At 42.8% G+C, this 21,856-nt stretch overlaps 1 protein-coding gene and 1 long non-coding RNA gene across 51 annotated transcripts in view; one reads left to right on the plus strand and one right to left on the minus strand.

Annotated features, from left to right (window-relative positions):
• The window catches only part of CELF2 (CUGBP Elav-like family member 2), a 939,267-nt gene that overhangs the window by 54,894 nt on the left and 862,517 nt on the right, over positions 1–21,856 (minus strand). For all 50 annotated transcript variants that reach the window (XM_051820872.3, XM_051820873.3, XM_070055754.2 and 47 more), the window contains 3 exons: positions 18,256–18,414; positions 14,748–14,811; positions 1,551–1,685 (listed from right to left, as the gene is read on the minus strand). In XM_051820872.3, coding sequence (XP_051676832.1) covers positions 1,551–1,685; positions 14,748–14,811; positions 18,256–18,414 — 358 coding nt within the window. The remainder of the gene's footprint in view (positions 1–1,550; positions 1,686–14,747; positions 14,812–18,255; positions 18,415–21,856) is intronic.
• The window catches only part of LOC103350898 (uncharacterized), a 30,411-nt gene continuing 23,279 nt past the window's right edge, over positions 14,725–21,856 (plus strand). The window contains exon 1 of the long non-coding RNA XR_016219140.1: positions 14,725–14,862. This is a non-coding gene — a long non-coding RNA (uncharacterized LOC103350898). The remainder of the gene's footprint in view (positions 14,863–21,856) is intronic.

Consider the following 21,856-nt stretch of genomic DNA (forward strand, 5'->3'; position numbering starts at 1 on the left):
TCCCTGCTAATGTGCCTGGGAAAGCAGTGGAAGATGGCCCAAGTCCTTGGGCCCCTTCACCCATGTGGGAGACCCGGGAGCAGCTCCTGGCTCCTGGCTTTGGCCTGGCCCAGAGGGCCTTTGCAGCCATTTGTGGAGTGGATGAGCGGATGGAAGACCTGTCTCTCCCTCTCTCTCTAACTCTGCCTTTCATATAAATAAATCTTAAAAAAATGAAAAATGTTCATTTCTCAAAAAGGGTCATTACAGGATTTATTTAAGTAACAAGTTTATGGATTGCATTAAGGCTATAACTTAATTTCTTAAAAAAATGTTTTTTTCAGGAATACTGTTTATTACATAAAACAAGGCCCACATGCAGTAATGGCACATCCCCGAAGACACTTTAGAGTGTCTATGTGTTGCTGCCATGAGATCTGAACATACTAAGGACGAATCCACCAGCTTCTCCTAAACATCTGTTAGGTTTTTTCCCTTAACAGTACGCTCAGGGTGAAATATGTCAGATACACAGTGTGCATAGAGAGACCAAGAATAACTGTCTTTGCAAGAGTCACAGGCTCAAGGAGCAGGCCTCACTGCAGGCTGAAGTCAAAGCCTCAAGAAAGCTGCTCTGTAGTGTGCCATAGGTTTCATTTCAATGCTGCATTTAAGTTTTGTCAGCACTTACTTAGTTACTCTTTTGGGCACAGCTGATGGAGGGTCGTGCGACTTTCAAAGTTAGTTAGAATATAAATTTAAAATTTAAATTTAATTTTAAAGCTAGAAAAATTTTGCCAAGTTAGAAATAAGTTGTCTAGGCCAACCCCTGCATATAACAGAGAGGAGGTAAGATTATATATCAAGGTCTAGAAAATTCAGGAAAGAAGAGCCAGTGAAACATTCTGCCTAAATTTTTTTATGCCAAAAAAATTAAAATAAAGAAGAAAACAAAAAACCCCAATCATAGTATCTAAGCAACCACATTATATCTGACTTGTATGAGAAGAAAAATGGCATCTGCTTCTGAATAAGACAACAAAATTTCTGAGGAAAAAAGACTAAGCCACACATTCCAGAATCTGACCATAAATGACTAACAAGGATGTTCCTCACCATGCCATGGATTTAAAAATCCAACGTGAATGATGGAGCTGGTGTGAAATACAACACTAACAATTAGGGATTTTTGAGATTTAAGACAGAAATATTAAGCTCCTTAAAAAAGGGGGACTAGACACAAAAGGCAGGGTTAAGAGGCAAAGGTTCTTTGTTGTGATGGAGATTTAATGAGGAATGAATGGACAACGTAGACCTGCTTTTTTGAAACAAAATAAATGGGTGAAAATCAGTAGCATGATGGATTCGCTCTGGAAACCTTTTTCTACCTTTTTTTGGAAAATAACACCACATACATTCCAACTTTGCTCCTTTAACAAAACAATACAATAGATGCCCGTGCAAGTTTCCTGGACGCTTCTCGCCCAGGCTTCACACCTGGGTGTGTACAGGCCCAAGCACTGACCTTGCTGCATCACCTGCAAGGGAGCAGCGATCCCCCCATCACTTACCGGGACTCGTGAGGGCTCCCAAGGCGCTGCTCGTGGTAGAGAGAGGGTTTGCATTGGTGCTGGTGGCTGAGGTCTGGGCTGCGGCTGCAGCAGCAGCCAGCGTCGCCAGATTCTGTAACTGTAAAGCATTCATGCCTGCAGAGGGAAGGGAAACACAGCTTCAACAAGAAGCCTCACTTGCCCAGTCTCCCAACAGGAGAATGCTCTTATTAGACAGAGGGCAAGAGACGTAGACGACTCCCTCCCTGCACCCACGTCTGTGATGTCATGGGATGGGAGCTGCACTGGTGACTTGGGCAATGAACTTGTCTGGAAGGAAGCTGGGCCCTCTGTACTTCTTGAGGGCACCTTCCTTTTTTTTTTTTTTTTAAGCTTTTATTTAATGAATGCATTTTTCATAGGCACAACTTTAGGAAAATAGTGGTTCTTTCCCCCATACCCACCCTCCCACCCCGACTCCTGTCCCAGCTCCTACTCCCTTCTCCCATCCCATTCTTCATTAAGGTTCATTTTTAGTTTAACTTTATATACAGAGGACCAACTTTATGCTAAGTATGGATTTCAACAGTTTGCACTCACCACAGACACACACAACATATAAAGTACAGTTTGAGAGCAAGTTTTGCAGTTGATACTCACAGTACACCTCATTAAGGACAGAGGTCCTACATGGGGAGCAAGTGCACAGTGACTTCTGTTGTTCCTTTAACAACTGACACTCTTATTCATGACGTCAGTGTTCACCCGAGGCTCTTGCCATAAGCTGCCAAGGCTATGGAAGCCTTTTGTGACCACTGACTCCATCAGTATTTGGATACGGCCATAAGCAAAGTGGAAGTTCTCTCCTCCCTTCAGAGAAAAGTACGAAGGCCACCTTCTTAAATGCTTATCTTCTGTTCCTAGAGACAGGGCATCTGAATTCTACCTTGTATTTCTCCTTAGCCATCACCTCCTTGGGGTGGTGCCTATACTAACCTAGCACTCTCTTCCAAACACCACCTCTTGTTGCTGTAGAGATAACTAATAACAACGAGAGATTTCTCCGTGTTGACTGGCCACCATGCCTGGCAACTTTTATGATGTAGCTATCAAGAAGGGGTGAGACCTGGCCTTGGACAGTTGGAGGAAGGGCTTCAGGTAAATTCTCAATCCCTGAATTGGAAAGCTGTGCATCTAAGGTATCACAGAAGAAACGTCAGTTTGGGGGTTAAAAACTTGTGCTCTGAAGTTGAGTTGACATGGATTCCACTCCTGGCTCAGTCACTTTTCCAGCTGTGTGACTCTGGGCCAGTTCCTCTCTCTCTCTGGTTTCTGATTAGTGAGCAACAACAGTACCTGTACTTTGCTCAGTATGTGTAGTGCAGATCGCACACAGGATGAATACAAATTATCCTGGCACAATGTAAGCACCCGGTCAGTGTTAGCTGCTGTTGTTACTGCCCTGGAAATTCCACATTTATTTTAAATGTGAGCTCTAAGATGTGTCCATAGTAGGAACTCAAATAACAGTTGGTAACAAAAATGGCGGTGCCTTAATAGCTTTTTTTGTAAAATATTTGCATTTGCATTTTAAAGTGTGACTACTTTGAACTAGAAGGAATTTATGACTAGTAAAAATTAGGGCAATTGTAGCAGGAATAAATGAAACTTTGAAAGAACACAAGGCTGGAATCAGCTGAGATTTGAGGCAATGATTTGGGATTCTGGGTTTTGATGCATGTACTTTTTTTTTTTTTTTTTTTTTTTTGACAGGCAGAGTTAGAGAGAAAGAGACAGAGACAAAGGTCTTCCTTCCATTGGTTCACCCCACAAATGGCCACTACGGCTGGTGCACTGTGCCGATCCGAAGCCAGGAGCCAGGTGCTTCTCCTGGTCTCCCACGCGGGTGCAGGGTCCAAGCACTTGGGCCATCCTCCACTGCCTTCCCGGGCCACAGCAGAGAGCTGGACTTAAAGAGGAGCCACCGGGACAGAATCTGGCACCCCAACCGGGACTAGAACCTGGGGTACCGGTGCTGCAGGCAGAGGATTAGCCTATTGAACCGCGCAGCTGGCCATGTACTTTTAATATTATTTCTCTTCCAAAGGTTCTCTGCACGTCCCAAGTACTTTTCCTATCATTTACTTCATGTTAAGTCAAATGCAAATGTGAATTGGGAAACAATGGTTCTTTCTTCGTATGAGTAGAAGGATTTTATTTATATAGAAAGATACTGGATTTAAGAAATCATCTTGATTTTACCTTTTCCTCATACCTCAAATCCAAATTAAATGTCTATTGAGTGAATTTAAAGTACTTTGAGGGAGTGGCCTGAGAAATGCTTCCATGTATCTGGGATGGCTGTGTGTGTGTGGTGTGTGAGTGTGTGAGTGTGTGTTTGTGAGATGTATAAAGGTGTGAGAGAATGTTCTAGCAACAACCCTGAGCAAGTCCCCCCAATCCCTGCTCAGTGCCGGGCTGCTGAGCTGCAGAGAGCACTTCTCTTGTTCTTCTGCCTTGGCCTCCTCAGTCAGGACATAGGTCTACTCAAAAAAGCATTTCTGATGTCTCTGCTGTACAGCAGGTTCTCATTTTGCTTAAAACATACTTCATCTGCTTCCAGGAGACACTCAGACCTGTTGGCTTAGGGTGAAAGCTAAACACCTTTTAAAAAAAAAAAATCTACTTATTTCATGGGGATGCTTGGAAGCAGGACACAAACCCTTGTTTGTGGAATCTCGTGAATTTCTGCTTTATCAAACAAAGGCAACTGGAAATAGAGTGCTCTCTCATTCTGTCTGATCAAGGTCAGTGTCCCGTTTATGAGAATGTGGCTGTTGAAAAGCTCTGGTCTTATTTTTCAGTCTTATTTTAGCAAAATGGAAACAGAGGAAATAAGGGAGCTGTCTGGCTTTGTGGAGACTCTCTTGGACCCAGCCAAGGGGCTCTACTTCTTCAAAGCAATGTCAACGCATTACATACTTGAGTGTGATGAGCACCGAGGCTGGGAGTGACTTGTCAATGGAGACACACATTTGTAGAGGTGCATCTTGTCCCTCTCGTGACTAATGCTTGCTTGAGTGTTTAATGACGTAAATCGGATGGCCAGAGTACATCACCAGCAATGGGCGAGCATACAAGAAGAGGGTTCAGAATTGAAATTCAAGCCTATACTGCGTGGAGGCCTGGCTTAGCCTGCTCACTGGGTCACAGATGTCAGGTCCCCGGCAAAGGCCTCGCAGCTGATGGCAGCAGATCCTCCTGAACACAGGGCCACGGCCTTCTGCCATAGCTCAGTGACTCCCTCTTAAGAACACTCACCATATTCATTTAACAGGTGCATTCTCTGTGTCTTATCTGAAAACTCCTTTATCTGTTTTTAACCGTTGTGACTCATATCCTACTTGATTATTTGCATGTAGTTCTTACCTTTGTAACTAAATACTAAATCCCTTGAGGGTAAAGCTTTTGCCTTATTCATGTTCAGGTTTACATAAATACACACATACTGCTGAACATATAGAAGCAGTGATGGACAAGTCTATGCAGAGTGAATGGAAAGGGTAACAAATAGCATAAAATTTCATAAATTGCCATACATGAGTTTTTTGTTTTCTCCATTCTTTGTTAGTTCACTGGTGTTTATAGAGATCATCAAGTATTCTTTTCCCTTAATTACTAACTAATCCATTGTAAAAACCCTCATTGGGAAAATGTTTTTTCCTTATCTCACTCACTGACACTCATAGGAGCCAAGCTGACAGCAGTCAGGTTCTCCTTCCACCACCCCTCCCCTGAGAATCCAGGGCCGAGGGCTTGAGCGCCCCCTCTCCCTGTGTTTCTCCTACACACATATGGCGACTGAAGAGCCTCTCTGAACATCCTGTTTAGTCTTTTCCTGCCACCCCCTAAAAAAGCCAGGCAGAAAAAATGAGGCTCTGGGGCACCACACTGAGGGCTGGCTAACACCGTTCAACAGCCACAGGGCAAGGAAAAGAAAAGGTACAGGTCAAGAAAGTGAAGATGAACTCTGGAAAGGAGAGGCCGTTGTGACCTCCAGCATCTGAGGGCTTTGGGGAAGAAGGAAGAGAACAGCCAAATAGAAAGAGCTAAGCAGGAAGACCTGCACTGGCCTACCTGTGCATCTGTCTGTCCGTTGGTCCAATGCATCCACTCATCCAACCAGGGGATTCTGAGTGGCCATAAAGAGCCAGACCCTGTATAAGACACTGAGGACAAAGTGGAAAACAAGACAGCCCCTGTGTCCAAGAAAGTTGCCAGATACTGTAGCAGGGAGAACCAGTGACTACGGGGAAATCCATCCAGTGACTGGGCGGAAGTCTGTTCAGTTCATCAGTCTTTGAAAACAGTCCCAGATTCGGAAACAAATTCTCCAAAGCTCTTTATGTGATGGGACGGGAGAGAAGCTGAGGAAAGTACCAGCCAGCCAAGCAGCTGAAGGAGGTGTAAGAGTGGAGGATGACTGCTCATCACTTCTGTCCCTTTCAGGGTCCTTGTCTGTTGACACATCAGGCCCTCCTGGCTCCCCAGACCCCGTTCTCACAAGCGCTCAGTATGCCAGAGGTGGGATAGGGCAGCCTACCTGCCAGTTTTTCTGGGTTGGGGTCCTCATTCACAGCCTCGACCCTCACATTTCTCTCTCTTCCTGCTGACTTGGAACGCACAGCATTCTCTACCGGGGACAGTAGGGACCCTCCCACCTGCTCCACCCCTCAGATGACCTGGGCTTCAATCCCAGCTCTGCTGGTAGCAGGTATCTACAACCAATCTACAATGTCTCAAGACAACTGCTTGGGCCCAGGGGTTGTCTTTTTGTGAAGAGGGATTAAATAAAATCAACCTCTCCCTGGGTTAAGAAATTAAATGCGTCAATATAGGTAAAGCTCAAAAAGACCACCTGGTGAAGAACTCAGCACAAAGAGTATTTAGTTAGACTAATAACTTCAATATCACCACAAAGACTGATAATGGTGGTAAGAATGAAGCAGGGGCTGGTGCTGTGGCACAGCAGGTTAATGCCCTGGCCTGAAGTGCTGGCATCCATTATGGGCACCGGTTTGAGACCTGGCTGCTCCACTTCCCATCCAGTTCTCTCCTATGGCCTGGGAAAGCAGTAGAAGATGGCCCAAGTCCTTGGGTCCCTGCACCCACGTGGGAGACCCTGAGGAAGCTCCTGCTTCTGGCTTTGGATCAGTGCAGCTCTGGCCGTTGTGGCCAACTGAGGAGTGAACCGGTGGATGGAAAACTTCTCTCTCTCTCTGCCTCTCCTTCTTATACTGTGTAACTGACTTTCAAATAAATAAATAAATCATAAAAAAAAAAGAATGAAGCATGTGTCGGGCACACCCAGTGCTTCACATGTGGTCTCTCCTTTGACATTCCTAACCAGCCCATGTGGTCCAGGCACTATCACTGTATGTGTTAGAGACACAGGAAACCCAAAACACCCATGACCTATTCATTAAGACCACTCCCCTGAAGGAACAGTCCAGCTGACTGTGGGACTTCTGCTTTCTTCCCTGTATGCCCATCCGCTCCCTGCCGGCCTGGCCTCCCCACGAGTGTCCCTTCTGACCCCTCAGTGCCCGTCTGGAGTTTCAGTGTCCTCATCCTATTTTGTCCTCCTTATGAGTTGGTCTACATTTACTTCAATAAACCTGGCACCTCAGAGAAGTTTAGGAGGGAGAGCCAGGGAGCAGGAGGGACCAAGAAAGAAGGGGTGACATGGCACACGGTTCCAAGAAGAAATGGGGCTGGGACATAGAGACGAATGTGCGCCAGCAACCCCCACTCCCCTACCGTGGCCCGTGAAAACCCTGCGGCACTGTGGGAACAGCCATGACCAAATGGAGGTCCCACGGAGTGGAAACGCTGGGCCTGAGAGGTGGCGTTGTTTCAATCATGCTTTGCTCAGCTGAGGGTGCCTGCCCCCCGGAGGCAGGGACTGTGGTCTCGTCTTCCTTAGTAGTAGCTAAGCACCGAGTTTACCAGAAACCACTTTGTAACTTGGTTTTACATCTTGTTCTCTAAATTGCTTCATCCATTCTTTGATTTCTTCGTGTGATTCCTTTGGCTTCTACGAGGAAAGTCCCAGGTATTACAGATCTCTGGTTTCTGCACCCTAAACGAACGAACGAACGAACCCAAGGCCTCTTCCCCACACTGAGCCTGTTGCACGTGGTGCTCCCGCCACGTGCCAGTCGTGACCTTGACTCAGGATTCTGAGCTGGAGGCCACTGTCAGGATTCAGGGGGATCTGAGCGCACCTTGACATTTTATGAGAAAGTGCACGTGATGTGTTCACAGAACGCTTCTGGTGAGAGATCCTAAAAAACCGAAAAAGCCCCAGCTCCTCTAGAGAAGCCGAAAGTGATCCAAGTTCTAGTAGGAAACCACTGAAAGAGGGACCTGGGCTGGGGCAGTGACCGTGCAACATGAGGAGCTGAGGAGTGGGGACACACCAAAGAGGAGGACAGGAAATGGTTCTTTCCCATTCAGAACAAGCACGTAACACACACAGAGGCTGGAGACAGGAAACTCAGGGAACAGAACGTGGACCCAACGGGACTGCTCCTCCTGACTGGGTCTCACTGCAGCTGGCACCAAGGCTGCAGGGCAACCAAGTGCCTTCTCCTCCTTCCCAGGGTGCTCTCCACGGAGGCACAGGCTGAAGCCTACTCTCCAGTCTGGTTCTCCCCAGAACACTCTTGCACCAGCTGCCGGCATTCCCAATGCTGCTGTCTCACGCCCTCTGTCACATCCCCCTTGTCATCCCGGGACACACAGATGTTTAGGCACAATGCTTCTGGACCCTTCACTGGCAATAACATATAACCCCAGTGACTGCAATGGATGTTTTTGGCTCTTCCTGCAACAAAGGTGCCTACACTGATGGGGGCCTGTCACTGCCCATCCACTCCTATTGGAGGGACAAGCTGTTTCATTAAAGGTGCGGGCCACACTAAAGGAAGTTGGCTAGGGCAGCTGGGTGAGGACAAGCTCACATTCTGTGTCACTCTCCACTTCCTTAACCACACCACACTTTCCAGCACACAGCACCACTTTCAGACCCCAGCAAGCCTGCTCCTGGACAGGGATGAAAGTCCACTCCTCCAGGCCAGCAGCGTGGCATAGTAGCTAAGCCTCTGCCTGCGGCACTAGCGTCCCATATGGGCACCTGTTCATGTCCCGGCTGCTCCTCTTCCGATCCAGTTTTCTGCTATGGCCTCGGAAAACAGCAGAAGATGGCCCAAGTTCCTGGGCCCATGTACCCACATGGGAGACCCGGGAGAAGCTCCTGGCTCCTGGCTTTGGCCTGGCCCAGCTGTGGCTGTTACAGCCACTTGGAGAGTGAACCAGCGGATGGAAGACCTTTCTGTCTTCCTGTGTCTGTAACTCTGCCTCTCACATAAATAAATAAATCTTAAAAAAAAAAAAAGTTTACTCCTCTATTTAACTCTGAGTTATTCTTCTCCAGGGTGGAGCCAACAGTTGTGGCTCCAAAGGCAGCCTAGGGCTGGGTTCCTGCTTTCACTCTTCCAGAAGGCCTGCTTCTGTTTCTTTCTTCCTTTGGGCTGAGTGCTGCCCAAGCTTTTCCTGTTTCTCAGCCTCTCTCCCAGGGGCCTCCTCATTTCCTACTCCTGTCACACTTTCTCAGTTACTCCTGCACAATAATTCTGAGAGAGCATCGGGGGAGAGGCACAAATCACCCACCACTGAGTGGGAAGCTGGTTCTGGCTTGGCAAAGGGTTCTTTTCTGAAGAAAAAACAATCGATGACATTTAACTCTACATCACTCTGGTAAGAAGGGCACCCCTCAAACTGACAGGGGATAAGGCAGGTGGCTAGATTAGGGCCACCAGCTGGAAGCCACACCTCCCCCATGTAATCCTACCTGCCCACCTGTCTATCAAATGACCCCTTCCCCAAGAAGTATCTCCCCTGACCTGAGCGTGGTACCATGTAACCATCCCCCTTCCAGGCTCATAGGAAACCCGGGCTCACAAGAGGCAGAAATTTTCTCTCTCTCTCTTTCACTTCCCTGACCACTCTATTCCTGAACATGGCCAATGTGTTTGTGATTTATCTTTTTAAATAAATTTATCACTTTTAAGTCATATTTCTGCATGTACTTAGAATATTTCTCTAGGTAAGAGGCAAGAGCCTGGAATAGGGATTTTTTTAGACCCCACCTAGTCCACAACAAAACTAGGGGCAATAATCTGGGTGACAAAACAAACAAAACATTTAAATTGTTTTCAGGAAATCTAATAGCATGCCCTTCTCAAGATGACACACACACACAAAAAGTTGGGAATACAGGGATTCAACTTCCATTCCTTATTACTTGGAGCAAAAAAAACCTTTTCAAAAACGAAGAAATTATGTACAAAACAGATGTGCAATATGCCTACTTGAAATTTAAGATTTAAAAAAAATTATTTATAAGGAGAAGGGCATGAAAATTTAATTTAATGTTCACCTTAGGTAATTTTGTGTCTTATTGTTCATAGCAATTACCATAAATCTGCATATCAATAAGGGAGAACAGATGTCAGTTGTTACAAGTGCTTGCCAATCAGGTCTGTTAAAAAGTGACAGATGGGTGGTTATAGAGCATCCTCATAAGCCCTATTAGCACATTCACAGGAAGTGTCTGCGGTGTGGGCTGCTGGAGACCCAGCTTCGGGAAGAACCCAGGGTCTCTGAGGGTCTAGGATGCACACTTCACAACGCTGGGAGAGTGTTCAGTGTGAGCCTCTCAGACCCCCAGTACACTGGCTGTGCAGACGTCTTCCCCTCTTCCACTTGTGACAGTCTTCTCAGGGACTGAATCTCAAATTAATAAAAGGAGAGCTGTTTTGTTGTTTAGAGCAAATATTTGCACTCCACAGTTTTATTGTTATCTTTGAACCTCAGGCCAGATATTCTAAGGGAAGGGAATTAATACCAGCAGAATTAAAAATGAAGTTTTTTTTTCCCTCCATGTTCATCAACAGATACTTCTCTCTTTTCTGTAGTTTACTTAACAACAACTCCTCACACTAGAAAAAAGAAATTCCCCTAACAAAGAATAGCCCATTCTTAATAAATTTGAAATGTTTTCTAGAATGAAGGGAGACAGTTTTCCCGTCACTATCTCTGAACTGCTTCCGTTTTAATTTAGGAGGCTGGGTTCCATCTAAGGCTCTGGCTTTGTTATTTGGCTTGTTAAACCATTTGTGTAGGCACATCACCTGTGTTTGTATAAACACACCTGAATTGGCTGACACACAAGAGTTTAAGGAAATAGCTCAGGTTTTGGATCAGGTTGAGTGGGATGTGAAATGTGGATTTTTCCACTTACTACCATAATGACTGTGGACATGTTTTTAACCTTGCTAAACCCTCAGCTATTTCCCAATAAAATTGGGATAATATTAGCCCCTAACTCAAAGTTGTGATATCTGAGAATTATATACATTTATATATATTATGCCACTTAACTGGCACTGTGGTCTTACATAACTTACCAACTTTTTCATATTTCTGTTTTTCTTTTGTTTTAAATTTTATCTAAGGTATACAAATTTCCTGCATTTCATGTATTCAGATTTAGGAACACAGTGGTTCTTCCCCTCCTACCCTCCCTCCTGCCCATGCTCTCACCCTTCTTCCTCTCTCTGCTGCCCAGCTGTAATGGACAGTAACACAGCAGTGGTTTTGTCCTCGGTACAGTGTGAGGATAAACTGCAGGATGATTACAAGGTGATCTGTGTAAAAACAAACTGATTTTTCTGTCATGTTCCTCCTTTGAGATAGTCCTTCCAGAGAGATTAAAGACTTTGGAAAGACACTTTTCTTTTATTCTTTCCCTCAAGAAAAATCCAGACTTAGTCCAAACTCAGACCCCATGTTTCTGATATTTCAGAAATTCCTGGAACAAAAGCCATAGTTGAATGGGGAAATGGAGAAGTTTTTCATTAGAAGTTTTAAGAGGGAAAATAAAATCAACAACTTCAAACAGACACAAAAAGTGTACATAAAAGCATTCAGCTTATGAAGATGTGATCCTAATCCTTTTTGTTTTTAAATTCTGTATTTATAGAATTAAACCCACTTAAAGTTATTCTTAGTTTTAAAGGAAAATATTAGGACTTTCTGGAAAAAAAAAAAAGGCACAGGTGATAGCACATTTGATTTTATTGATCCAACTACTTGGTATCTTACCGTCTAAAACTCCTTTTTTGTTTCTTTTTGTCATTTTATTTTCTCCTCTACAGAAAATGTTGTGCTCACATACATGAGGCATTTCATGACTCCAGCTATAAGCCTCAATCTTCTGAACGAGACACTATTATGTTTTGAGGGTTATTCAAGCTGTAAGTTTCTGAAATATTTCACTTTCTTTGTTGGTAGTGTTCTAATCTGGACCACTACAGTAGTTTTTAATATGTTAAGTTTACTAACTGTTAATACATAAAAACTACACTTAAATTGTGTAGGTGCCCAGTCTTATTAAGTCACAGCATCAATCAACAAACACTGTGACATCAGGAGGGGTTGGTTCCTTCAATCCTATTATCACATGGCTTCTACTGTATTTATCATGCGCTATGTGCTAATAGATTTTCTATTATACAAACTATCATCAAACCCTCAACAACTCATTCACGAAGAAACTGACAGTAGCTTATACAATTTTTTTTTTGTTTTATACTAAGGCTAGACTCAAATTTCTTAATTAAAAACTGGGCATTTAATTTAAGCTCCATTGGCACAGTATCCAAAATATAAACCTATGCCTGCCAACTTATGTAGTTATTCATTCATCCCTTAAAAAATGGTCACCAGTACCTGTCACAGGACTAAGGACTGAGTCCATGAGATACCAGTCTGTGCTCTTTGGGAACTCAAGAGTGTGGCTGGAGTACAGAGGAGTCCCGAATATTCAGAGAAGGGGGGGGATTTATCTGAACATATAAGAGGGGAGCTCCTCCCACAACTGGAGGAGCTGAGAAAGCTGCTTCTAGGAAGTACTGCTACTACCTATCCACCACAATCCCCTGAGGATACCAGTGTAGATTAATGTGAGGAACAAACGTTAAACCGGACTTCTGGGACAAAAGAATAGGACGGGGTCATATGACGTTTCTTTTTCTTTTTTTTTTTGGAAAAAAGATACTCCAAAGCTTTTATCCTTCATGTACATAGAAACAGGGGACCCGCTTATCCACAAGGACTCCTTTATGGAAACTGCCAAGAAGGCAGAGCTGTGACACTTCTTGAATATTCTAAATATCCAAGATGATGGTTCAGAGTGGACAGTACAGCTTTTGACTTCATAGCCTGTTCAGACTTAGCATGCTGAATTTATTAGTATATTGAAGGCTCAATAAATAGTTATTTTGGAAAACCCAGAGCAGTTACAGATGATTTTATGGTAGCCAGCTGCTCCCTGGCACTTTGGAAGGTAATTCGCAGGCACCCTTAGATTTCAAATGAACACACAGAGTGTGTTAATGCTAACAACAATGAATGAACCATGTGCATAGCAAAGGCACATGTGTCCCAGTGAAAAATGACAGAGTGTCTGTCCACTGGGGAAGACACACTTGGCATTAGCCTCAAGAACCAGTGTCCCTTTCTGCATAATTTGACTGTGGGAGTGGGAGGGCCTGAGGCTTCCTCTAGGAAAGCCCCTAATTTTGGGTGTACATGGGTCATACTATTAGAAGAAAAACATCAGCTAAAAATGTGACAAATCTTAATTAGCATTTATTTTAGAATTTGCAATTGGGAGGTTTTTTTTTCCCTTCTAAATCATGGGAGATGATACTTCACAGAACACTCTGCTATGTCTATCTAGTTCCCTTCACAGAATTAAAAATAAATGAACCACTCAATGTGCTTCTTAGTTCCAAGGCCAGCTTCTTAAAGCTGTATTCATAGATACTGCAATGACATAACTATCATTTCAAGACACAGTTTTTCTAGTTATCCAAAGGCTATATTACAAATAGTAAAAGCTGGCAATGCCAAGAGACCTCACATCCAGTGTGTAATTTAGTAGTATTTTTATTGGAGACCAATGTATGCCATCACACAGTGAGTTACCATGAGGCTGTGAGTCACAGTGGACAACTGGGCTGCCCATCACAGAACACACATGGGTAGAAACCTCTTGAAAGTCTTTCCAGATTCATTCAAAGTGAAACAAGAAAAAAAAAAAATCACGGATGCATATTTGAAGGAAAGAAGTGCAGAAAAGTTTTCACAGTGACAGATAAAGAAACCTGGCTTTTATTCTGCACACTCAGGTTTCATTTCATTGATTCAGGGTGTCCTTGATTAAAGCAAACTGAGCTTGATTCTAATAGGCCAGAAATCTGTTCTTTCGCTTGCCCTCTCTCCCCTACCCTTTCGGAATCAAACAAGGAAAAAGCTTCCTAACTGTTCCTCGCGGCAGGTTAATGGGCACCTGTGTTCTGATTTATTGCACATGCTGCCTTCCCTGGCTCAGTGTTAAGTTAGGATATCAGCATGGAAGGTGGCACAGCAGGAATGACCTTTCACTAATCACTGCACCTCAGTTACTACTGGCACAGCTCATTATACAAAAGAATCCTTCAATGAGCAGGCTTTCAAACGCAGTTACACTTTGATTTCCTCGAGAACAAAGACTACACTTCCACATAAAAGCTTCAGATGCACAATTCTGTCAACTGAGGCACTGAAGTAAAAAAAAGGCACCCTGTTAATTGTCTGTCGTTATCAAGGAACTGCAAACTGTATCAAAGAAAGGCCTGCAATGTTGCCTTTCATTATGGAGGTCAGAACATTTTTATTGACTCCCTATTATTAAAATTTTAGAGGGATGTCAATCATTTTGGTTGCCTTGGATATAAGAATCATGTGGGGAGTACCCCCCAACAATCAAAACCAGTCAGGAAAACAACACGTGACTACAGAGCATGCTATGCAGAAATTCTCAGCCTCTTCATTTTGTAACTGTCATGCATGGTGAACAGGTTGGTAGGAAATGCAAAAGGCAGGAAAGCCACTTCAGAGCCAATTTCAACAACGAGAACAGAAAGCTAATAGTCCAGCAGATTACCCATGGTTCTTCTTCTTTTCCCATTTATCTTTGCATTCTGAACCAATCCAGAATTCAGACAAGGTCATGGTCAAAAAGAAAAGACACGAAATACCACTTACCAGCCATTTGCTGAATGCCACTGAACGCACCCAGGTTGCTGGAGGAGGTGGCCTGCTGCAGGAGCTGGGAAGGAAATGCAGAAGTGGAAAATCAGAGTGTGGACCCGAGAACAAAGTAAGTTCAGTTTCTCCCCCTTTATAGTCAGTTGTTACTGCCTGTTGATGGACTGAAGGTCCCTGGAGTTGGGAGTGTAAATCCATATTAATGCCTAATCTCTAATAAGAAACACAGACACTGGGCCTTAAAACAATTAATCAATTTACTCTTTTAAACAACCAGGTGTTAAACCTACTGAAACCAATGTAGCATGACTAATTGTATCTCTCTGTAGTCTTGGAGTTACCTTAACTCCTCTCTGTCAATCAAGCTTCACTCCCTCCTTCTCTTCTACTTCCCTTCACAGTTCAGTTTCCTTTATTCTTCATTAAAGGCACATGGGCTCACTGACTCTCAGGCCAACATCCAGACCAGCATCCTAACAACAGACATGAATGAACCCAGTCATAGCTGCACACTTAGAGCCACAACTGGATGACCAAGAAAACGGTCAGCCCTTTGCATGATGGTCTTCCCTGGCAGAGAGAAGATGATCAGTGTGTTGTACTCCGAAACTATGCAGTACCACACAAGCTTTTAAAAAAAGAAACAACCTATCTGTGTGTGAAAAGTCTCCCTAGAGCTTTCAAAAACACATTTTCTTGCGTCACAGAATCAGTGAGTGCCACAAGGGAAAGGCCTGTTCTGAAGGGCTCCCATGCCTGCCCAGTGCTGCTTCACTAAGTGTCTGACTGGATTTATTGATATTCTTGTTTTAGTAAAGTAGGCCAATACAGATATGGATATGGGCATTTGGGGAGTGAACCAGCAGGTGGAAGACCCCCCTCTCTGTCTCTCCCTTTCCGTCTGTAACTCTGCCTCTCAAATAAATGAATAAATCTTAAAAAACAGCATTCAGATTTTTATTTGGAGCTGTGAATAACAAAATGTAGAACACTGTTGTTCCTCTCACCAAGTGTAAGTCTCCTGAGTTTTTAAGAAAAACTCTGCAGCTGGGTATGACTCAAAATGGACACCTATCAACTGCATATAAACATCAAGCAGAGTGGAATATCAGTAGTCAATTAAATGTCTTGGGTACAATGATACTGTGGAACTTATGGGTACTAAACCCAGAAAAATATCTGCAGTGTTCATGGAATACACTGCCAAGGTATTTCTCTCTCTCCCTCTCATATACAGACACACTCAGAGAGAGAGAGAGAATGAATGAGAGAAGCTAGTGATCACTCAGTTTATTGCAGAAATATATCACTTCTGAGTTAACTTATTGAGTTTTCCATTCTTTAATGCTTCTAAGTCCCAACCCCCTCCTCATATTAAATCTTAAAGAATAAAAGTAAAATTAAATTAGCTTTGAGGATATTTTGTGGCGTTAATACCACCTGCTGAGGTAAGTGGAAGTACCAATATGCCACTAAACCAAGGCTATTTCCATGGATAAACAAGCTCTAGTGCTCCAGGGTCAGAATCTGTCAGGAAACACTGAGGTAGGTGGGTGCTTGGGGGCCAAGATTCCTTTCAGAGTGCATGTCTTTCAACGACAATGGTTAGAACCAACACTGCTAAATAAGAATCAAAGCCCGTGACAGAAGACATAGTAAGAGCTTCTAAAAACATGTTTTTATACATGAGGCTGAGATTAATTTTCTTTCAGGTATGGAAATAATTTGCAGAGTGGTCACAGAACATGTGCCAGAGATTTCTGTAAGCTGTGGAGCTTGGGAGATGTGCCACAAGACTGAGGGTGGGCACATGTGTCCTGGTTTTCAAAAATGGTTAAGCAGGAAACTGGGCTCTTAGGAACTATGACAAAGTGAGCACGATGTCAATCTTGGATAAAAACTCTGGAATGCATAATCGAACTGATGGTCCATGAAAACCTGAACAGCCCAAGTTTGTGAAAAACAAATAATCATTAAGCTAAACTCATTTTTGGTTTAAAAAAGTTTCTAGACTGGTAGGCCAGAAAAATGACATTTTTTTTTTTTAACAGAGCATATGACAAAATCTCTCATGACATCTTGTAGATAAGAGGTAAAAAAAAGCTGGCAGGTGAGAGTAAACTTGGTCAATGCTCAGATATTAACAACTCAGATAAAGATAGGAAAAGCAAGCTTCCTATAACCAATGGTGTACTGAGTAGCCACTACATACCAGCCCCCACTGGGCACTGGGGATGGGACTGGTAAAAAGACAAACATAATCTGAGTCTGTACTCAGAGAATCATCAGGCAAGCAACCTTGCAAGACGGGCGGAACAGGCAGAGCTGCAATCCCATGGACCACTGGCAACTGCGTGGTCTGGGATAAAGTTACATAGCCTCTTTGAATCTCCCTGTCCTCATCTTTACAGGTAGGATAAGCTCACCTCCCAAAGTGGTAGGGAGGACTCTTTACCAAACAGGATAGTTTCTGCTACAAAGTACAGCTAATGGATGGTACAATCCTAAGAGGGAGAGTAAAAATGTAAAGTGACAGAATTAGGACACAAATACAGCAGTGTCTGCGTATGCATGCTATTTCTCTCTTTCTCTCTCTGAGGCTGGAATAAAAGACCCAAATTCACAAAACAAAATACAAGAATAAATGTGAGGTTTTTAGCATTTAGATTCCAAAGCAGGAAAATTGGGGGAGAAGAGTATGATTTAGCAGAAGTTTAAGTAAAAAATAAAAACTGTAGATTATTCATTGGCTTCCAGCTCACACGTCACCTGGTTACTACAAATGCTACTGTCCAGCTGGCGTGAAGACGTTTTAAGTTCCATATGAGATGGTCACTACTCTGTCCTGCTCCGTTCTTACCAGCGGAATGGCTTTAAACTCTGATCACAGTATTCCAATAAAGACCCTGATAAAATGAAATGAAAAGCAGAAAGGAAAATAGAGAGTGAAGTTCAGGAACCATGAAATGTAACAGATGGATGAAAGGGTCTGTTCAGCCTGAAAGGTTTTTTTTTTTTTTTTTTTGTTTGTTTCAAATACGTAAAGTAAGACGCCTATGATATCGTCAATATAGTTCCTCTGGGAAGACCCAAGATCATGAAATGCCAAATTCAAAGAGATTTCAACTGAGGCCCTACTGACTGGCCACGTTGCAGGTTCTCAACCACAGGTGTCTCAGTATTTTCAAATAATCAGCTAGCAAACATGCTGTAACTAGAACAGGACTGTATGATGCCTTTGAAACACTGCCTAGAAATTTAGCCTGTGGGACTTTGGCCCAGCCTACATCAAACAAGAATTAAATTAGTTATGTTCTTATGCGAGTTCATTTAACTTGGAAAAATATTCTGCATAAATGCTGATTTCAATTATTTTCTGAGACTCAAAATTACTGGAAATGAACTCCTTAGCATACTCAGGGGAAAAGCAGGCTTCAAGAGTGCAGTAGGTAAATGCCTCTGCCTTCTGGATGCCACACGTGGACTGCCTGCCTCCAGCACTTACCGCCAGGTACTGTGGAGTGAGTCCGCCCAGACCTGTCAGATTCCCCCAGGTGGCAGTGTTGAGCTGTTGCATTTGTTGTGCAAGCTGCTGTTGGAGGCGCCTTTGCTCCTTGTCCTTCTGAGTATCAGCAAACTTCACCACGATAGGTGAAGAGCAGCCCTGTGGTCAGACACATTGGAAAGTGAAGAGGAAGTTACAGCTTGGTTGAATCCTCTCATAGTACTTAGTCAGCACTGGACCCATCTTTCTCAAACTACCTTGGAGTGCATGGAAAGGTCTGGAATAGCTTAAAAATGGGTTGATATTCCTTCTTCTCTGAATAGCACCACGGATGGAAAATTCCAGACATTATCATTGGCATCTCTGGGGGATCCGGTGTGGCTGAAGGCATTCGCTTTCTTGTTTTGATTATTAAACTGTCCACCTGTCTTCCTTCAAGGGCCAGTGCCTCCTTAGCAACAACAGACTTTATCAATGCTCTTGAATTAGGCTTCCTGGTTTGCCTGTCTTCAAGATAGACTTGATGTGGTCAGAGGACAGAGAGAGGGGGAAATTGTAATGGGAATGGAAATAATATCTCTACATTTATTTACTCTGTCTCACTTTTAGTTATGTATTTTTCAACACTGGAAACGTGGGTACCATATCAATCCAGCAATAACAGGGAGAAGCGGTTTTCATTTTAGGAAATGTGTGTGAAAGATGATTTTCAGAAAACATAGGCACTGACCAAAGTAACTGTTCATATATTTTCAGAAAGGCCTCTCTTCCTTGTCATACCTACTCTATCTAAAATCTTCAGAGACGCTGTAAATCAAAAAAACAAGCAAACAAACAAAAAAAAAAACAAACAAAAACAAAAGCAGCGAAAGAGAAGCACCATCTAGTTCAAAGGAGACATATTAAGTGTTAGGAGGAGGAGTCCACGTGGCTTCTCTCCCTAAACTTCCCTAGCTCCCGGAACCTCAGCATTCAGGCAGCCTCTTGCAGATTCAATTTCCTTTAAAAGGCAAGGAGTAGGGGTAGTAACAAAGAAATAGCCAGGGTCAGAGAGTAGGTTGAATTCCTTTTTGAAGCAGATAAAATCATCAGGGAAAATAACAGCCTAACACCTCAAGCACAAAGCTCTCCTTTGCAAAGCACCTCTGAAAACACTTGCTACTGGTGAGTACTCAGCAGAACCCCCATCCCTCTCTCCAGTCTTTCCTCCTTAGCATTGCTTGCCTTCACATTTCATCACAATTAAAGCTGTTCAGTTTTGCTGAGGTAAAAAGAAGTAATTCGACCCGAGTGATTAAATAAAAACTTTTATTATTGAAACTCAGCATGATAATAGACCTTGCTTTCTCTCTCTTCTCAGAAATGTTATATCCCTATTTAAATGAGCTTTTCCCTTCTATTCCCTTTGGGTCATTTTTCTTTCTTCTAGAAAACAAACTTGCATTTCCCCCCCCTCATCACCATGTGTAGTTACTGGGGAGGTAGTCCTGAATACATGAGGCAATGCTGTCTTTTTTTTTTTTTTTTAAAGTGAGAAAAATGATAAGACTGTTTTCAGTGAACTGCCAGCCTATCTGTCTTCAGCTCTGGTAGGCAGCATCACCGCACAAAATGTTATATGTCAGTAAACTGCATAAAAATAACATTCCCATTAAAAAATATTTAACGCATTTTTTTGTTTCTCTTCTCTATATTTCAACGTTTCATCACTGTAAAGACAGCAAAATATTCTCCAGATAGAAATTACATAGAGAAGAGGTTTTGCATGGAAAGGGTTGTTGTCGCATACAATGTCTTCCATCACAAATTATAGCATCTCCTCCTAACAGTATATGTATTATTATTTTATTCCTTAAGTACTACAAAGTGATATGAAAGCCAAAAATTAAGCCAAAGGTCATGGCTTTAAAAAATGACTTGTTTAAACTGTGGAAGGGAAAAAAAAGGGGTAAGGATAGAGTGGAGGAAAGTAGAGACATGGAAGGCACAATATCAAATGAACTGTTTTTAAGATCTTGTTCTTTTAAGATACATATGATTTTGAACTAGACAAAACACCTTGGTTAATGTATGTCAGAGTCCTGAAAGTAATGTAGTTAAATAAGAAAAACTGCTTCAGTGGTACAATTACAATTTGATTGCATAATCCCTGATCTTCTATTTAAATGTCAGTTTCTTTAAGCTGAGCAAGAAACTCAAGTGTCTGGAGATGGTCCCTTTTCCAGTATGGGTGTCCAGTTTCAGAAACAAGTATACCAAATTTGATATCTTAATGACAGAGATAATAATAAAGGGTCAAGGATTTCTGAAAAATAAATATGCCCCAACCCCTGTAGCAAGTTCTTTCCATCACAGGAACCTTCTGTTTCTCTGGTCTGGGCTCACCCTCTTCTCTGCTCACCTTTGAGCCCTGCTACTACAGTGAGATGTGAGAACCCAGATCCCGTGGGCATTTCATCTCTGTGGCATTACATGGGGCTCTGAGCAAAGGAGCGGGATGGCACTGTTTCTCACAGCATCGAAGGAATTTACATTAAAAAAATGATCTAAGGGGAAACTGGCTTGGGTCCAAATTGCTAAATTACAGGAAGTGAAAATAATTAAGAATGAGACATACATGGAAAATAAATACAGGTTAAGACTTTTCAATTTTTGTTTCCCTAATAGCACTTTCATTTTCATCTTCAAACTACAGCTGGAAATCAGACTGATCCACAGTAAGTTAAAAGAAAGGGGGAACCAAAACACTATCACATACAAAACTATATGGTGGACAAGACTGGATCCCTAGATATTTCAAATCCAGCTAATTATTTCTTAGCATGGCTGATTTTCACCTGAGCTTGCTTTCAGGTGGGGGCTAGGAGTGTCTTAAAAATGCATTGCACTGAAAGGAAAACACATTGATTATATAAGATATGTTAAATATCAAAGTCAAAATGAACATTCAAAAAAGACAATAGGCTTTGCAATGCTGGTATCACAATTCAGAAAAGTACAGTAAACACTTAGTGACAATGCCATGCACACGCCTTCCCCCCTTTCCACCCACCTTTTGATTCATTACAAAAAAAGTTGCCCACAAAACAACGCATAACGATCACTTAGCTCCCAGCGTGCTTTGGGAGGTGCAGCATTGCAAAAAACAAACAAACAAACAAAAAATAAAACCCCCAAAAAGTGGGAGTAAAAAAGGAGCCCAAACAATTAATAAAGAAGTTTTTAGCACATCAAATAAAAGTGAAAATATCTTTTTTCCCCAAAATATGAAAACATAGTTTAACACCACAAGGCCACCTCCAGAAAAGATCACCCATACACAAAGATACAGTACACACAATACAGCAGAACATGCACTCCCAAATGATTCCATCAGACAATACAGAGTAATTTAAGTATATCACTCTCGGAATGCTTTTGTGCAAAGTTCTGAAAGGCCATGACCCAAATCACAGACTCAAAGTACAGAGTATCTACATTTGTGGGTATACACCCACACCAGTGTATTTGTCTTCCCCTACGCCACTATCTCTCCTTAGGAGATAACATTTGAGCCTTTGTGTTTCTTTGTCATTGCTCACTTTAAAATTTTGCAGGGGAA

The sequence above is a fragment of the Oryctolagus cuniculus genome, chromosome 13 (assembly GCF_051225735.1).
Source record: "Oryctolagus cuniculus isolate XC-2025 breed Fujian yellow rabbit chromosome 13, ASM5122573v1, whole genome shotgun sequence".
Taxonomy (NCBI): Eukaryota; Metazoa; Chordata; class Mammalia; order Lagomorpha; family Leporidae; genus Oryctolagus; species Oryctolagus cuniculus.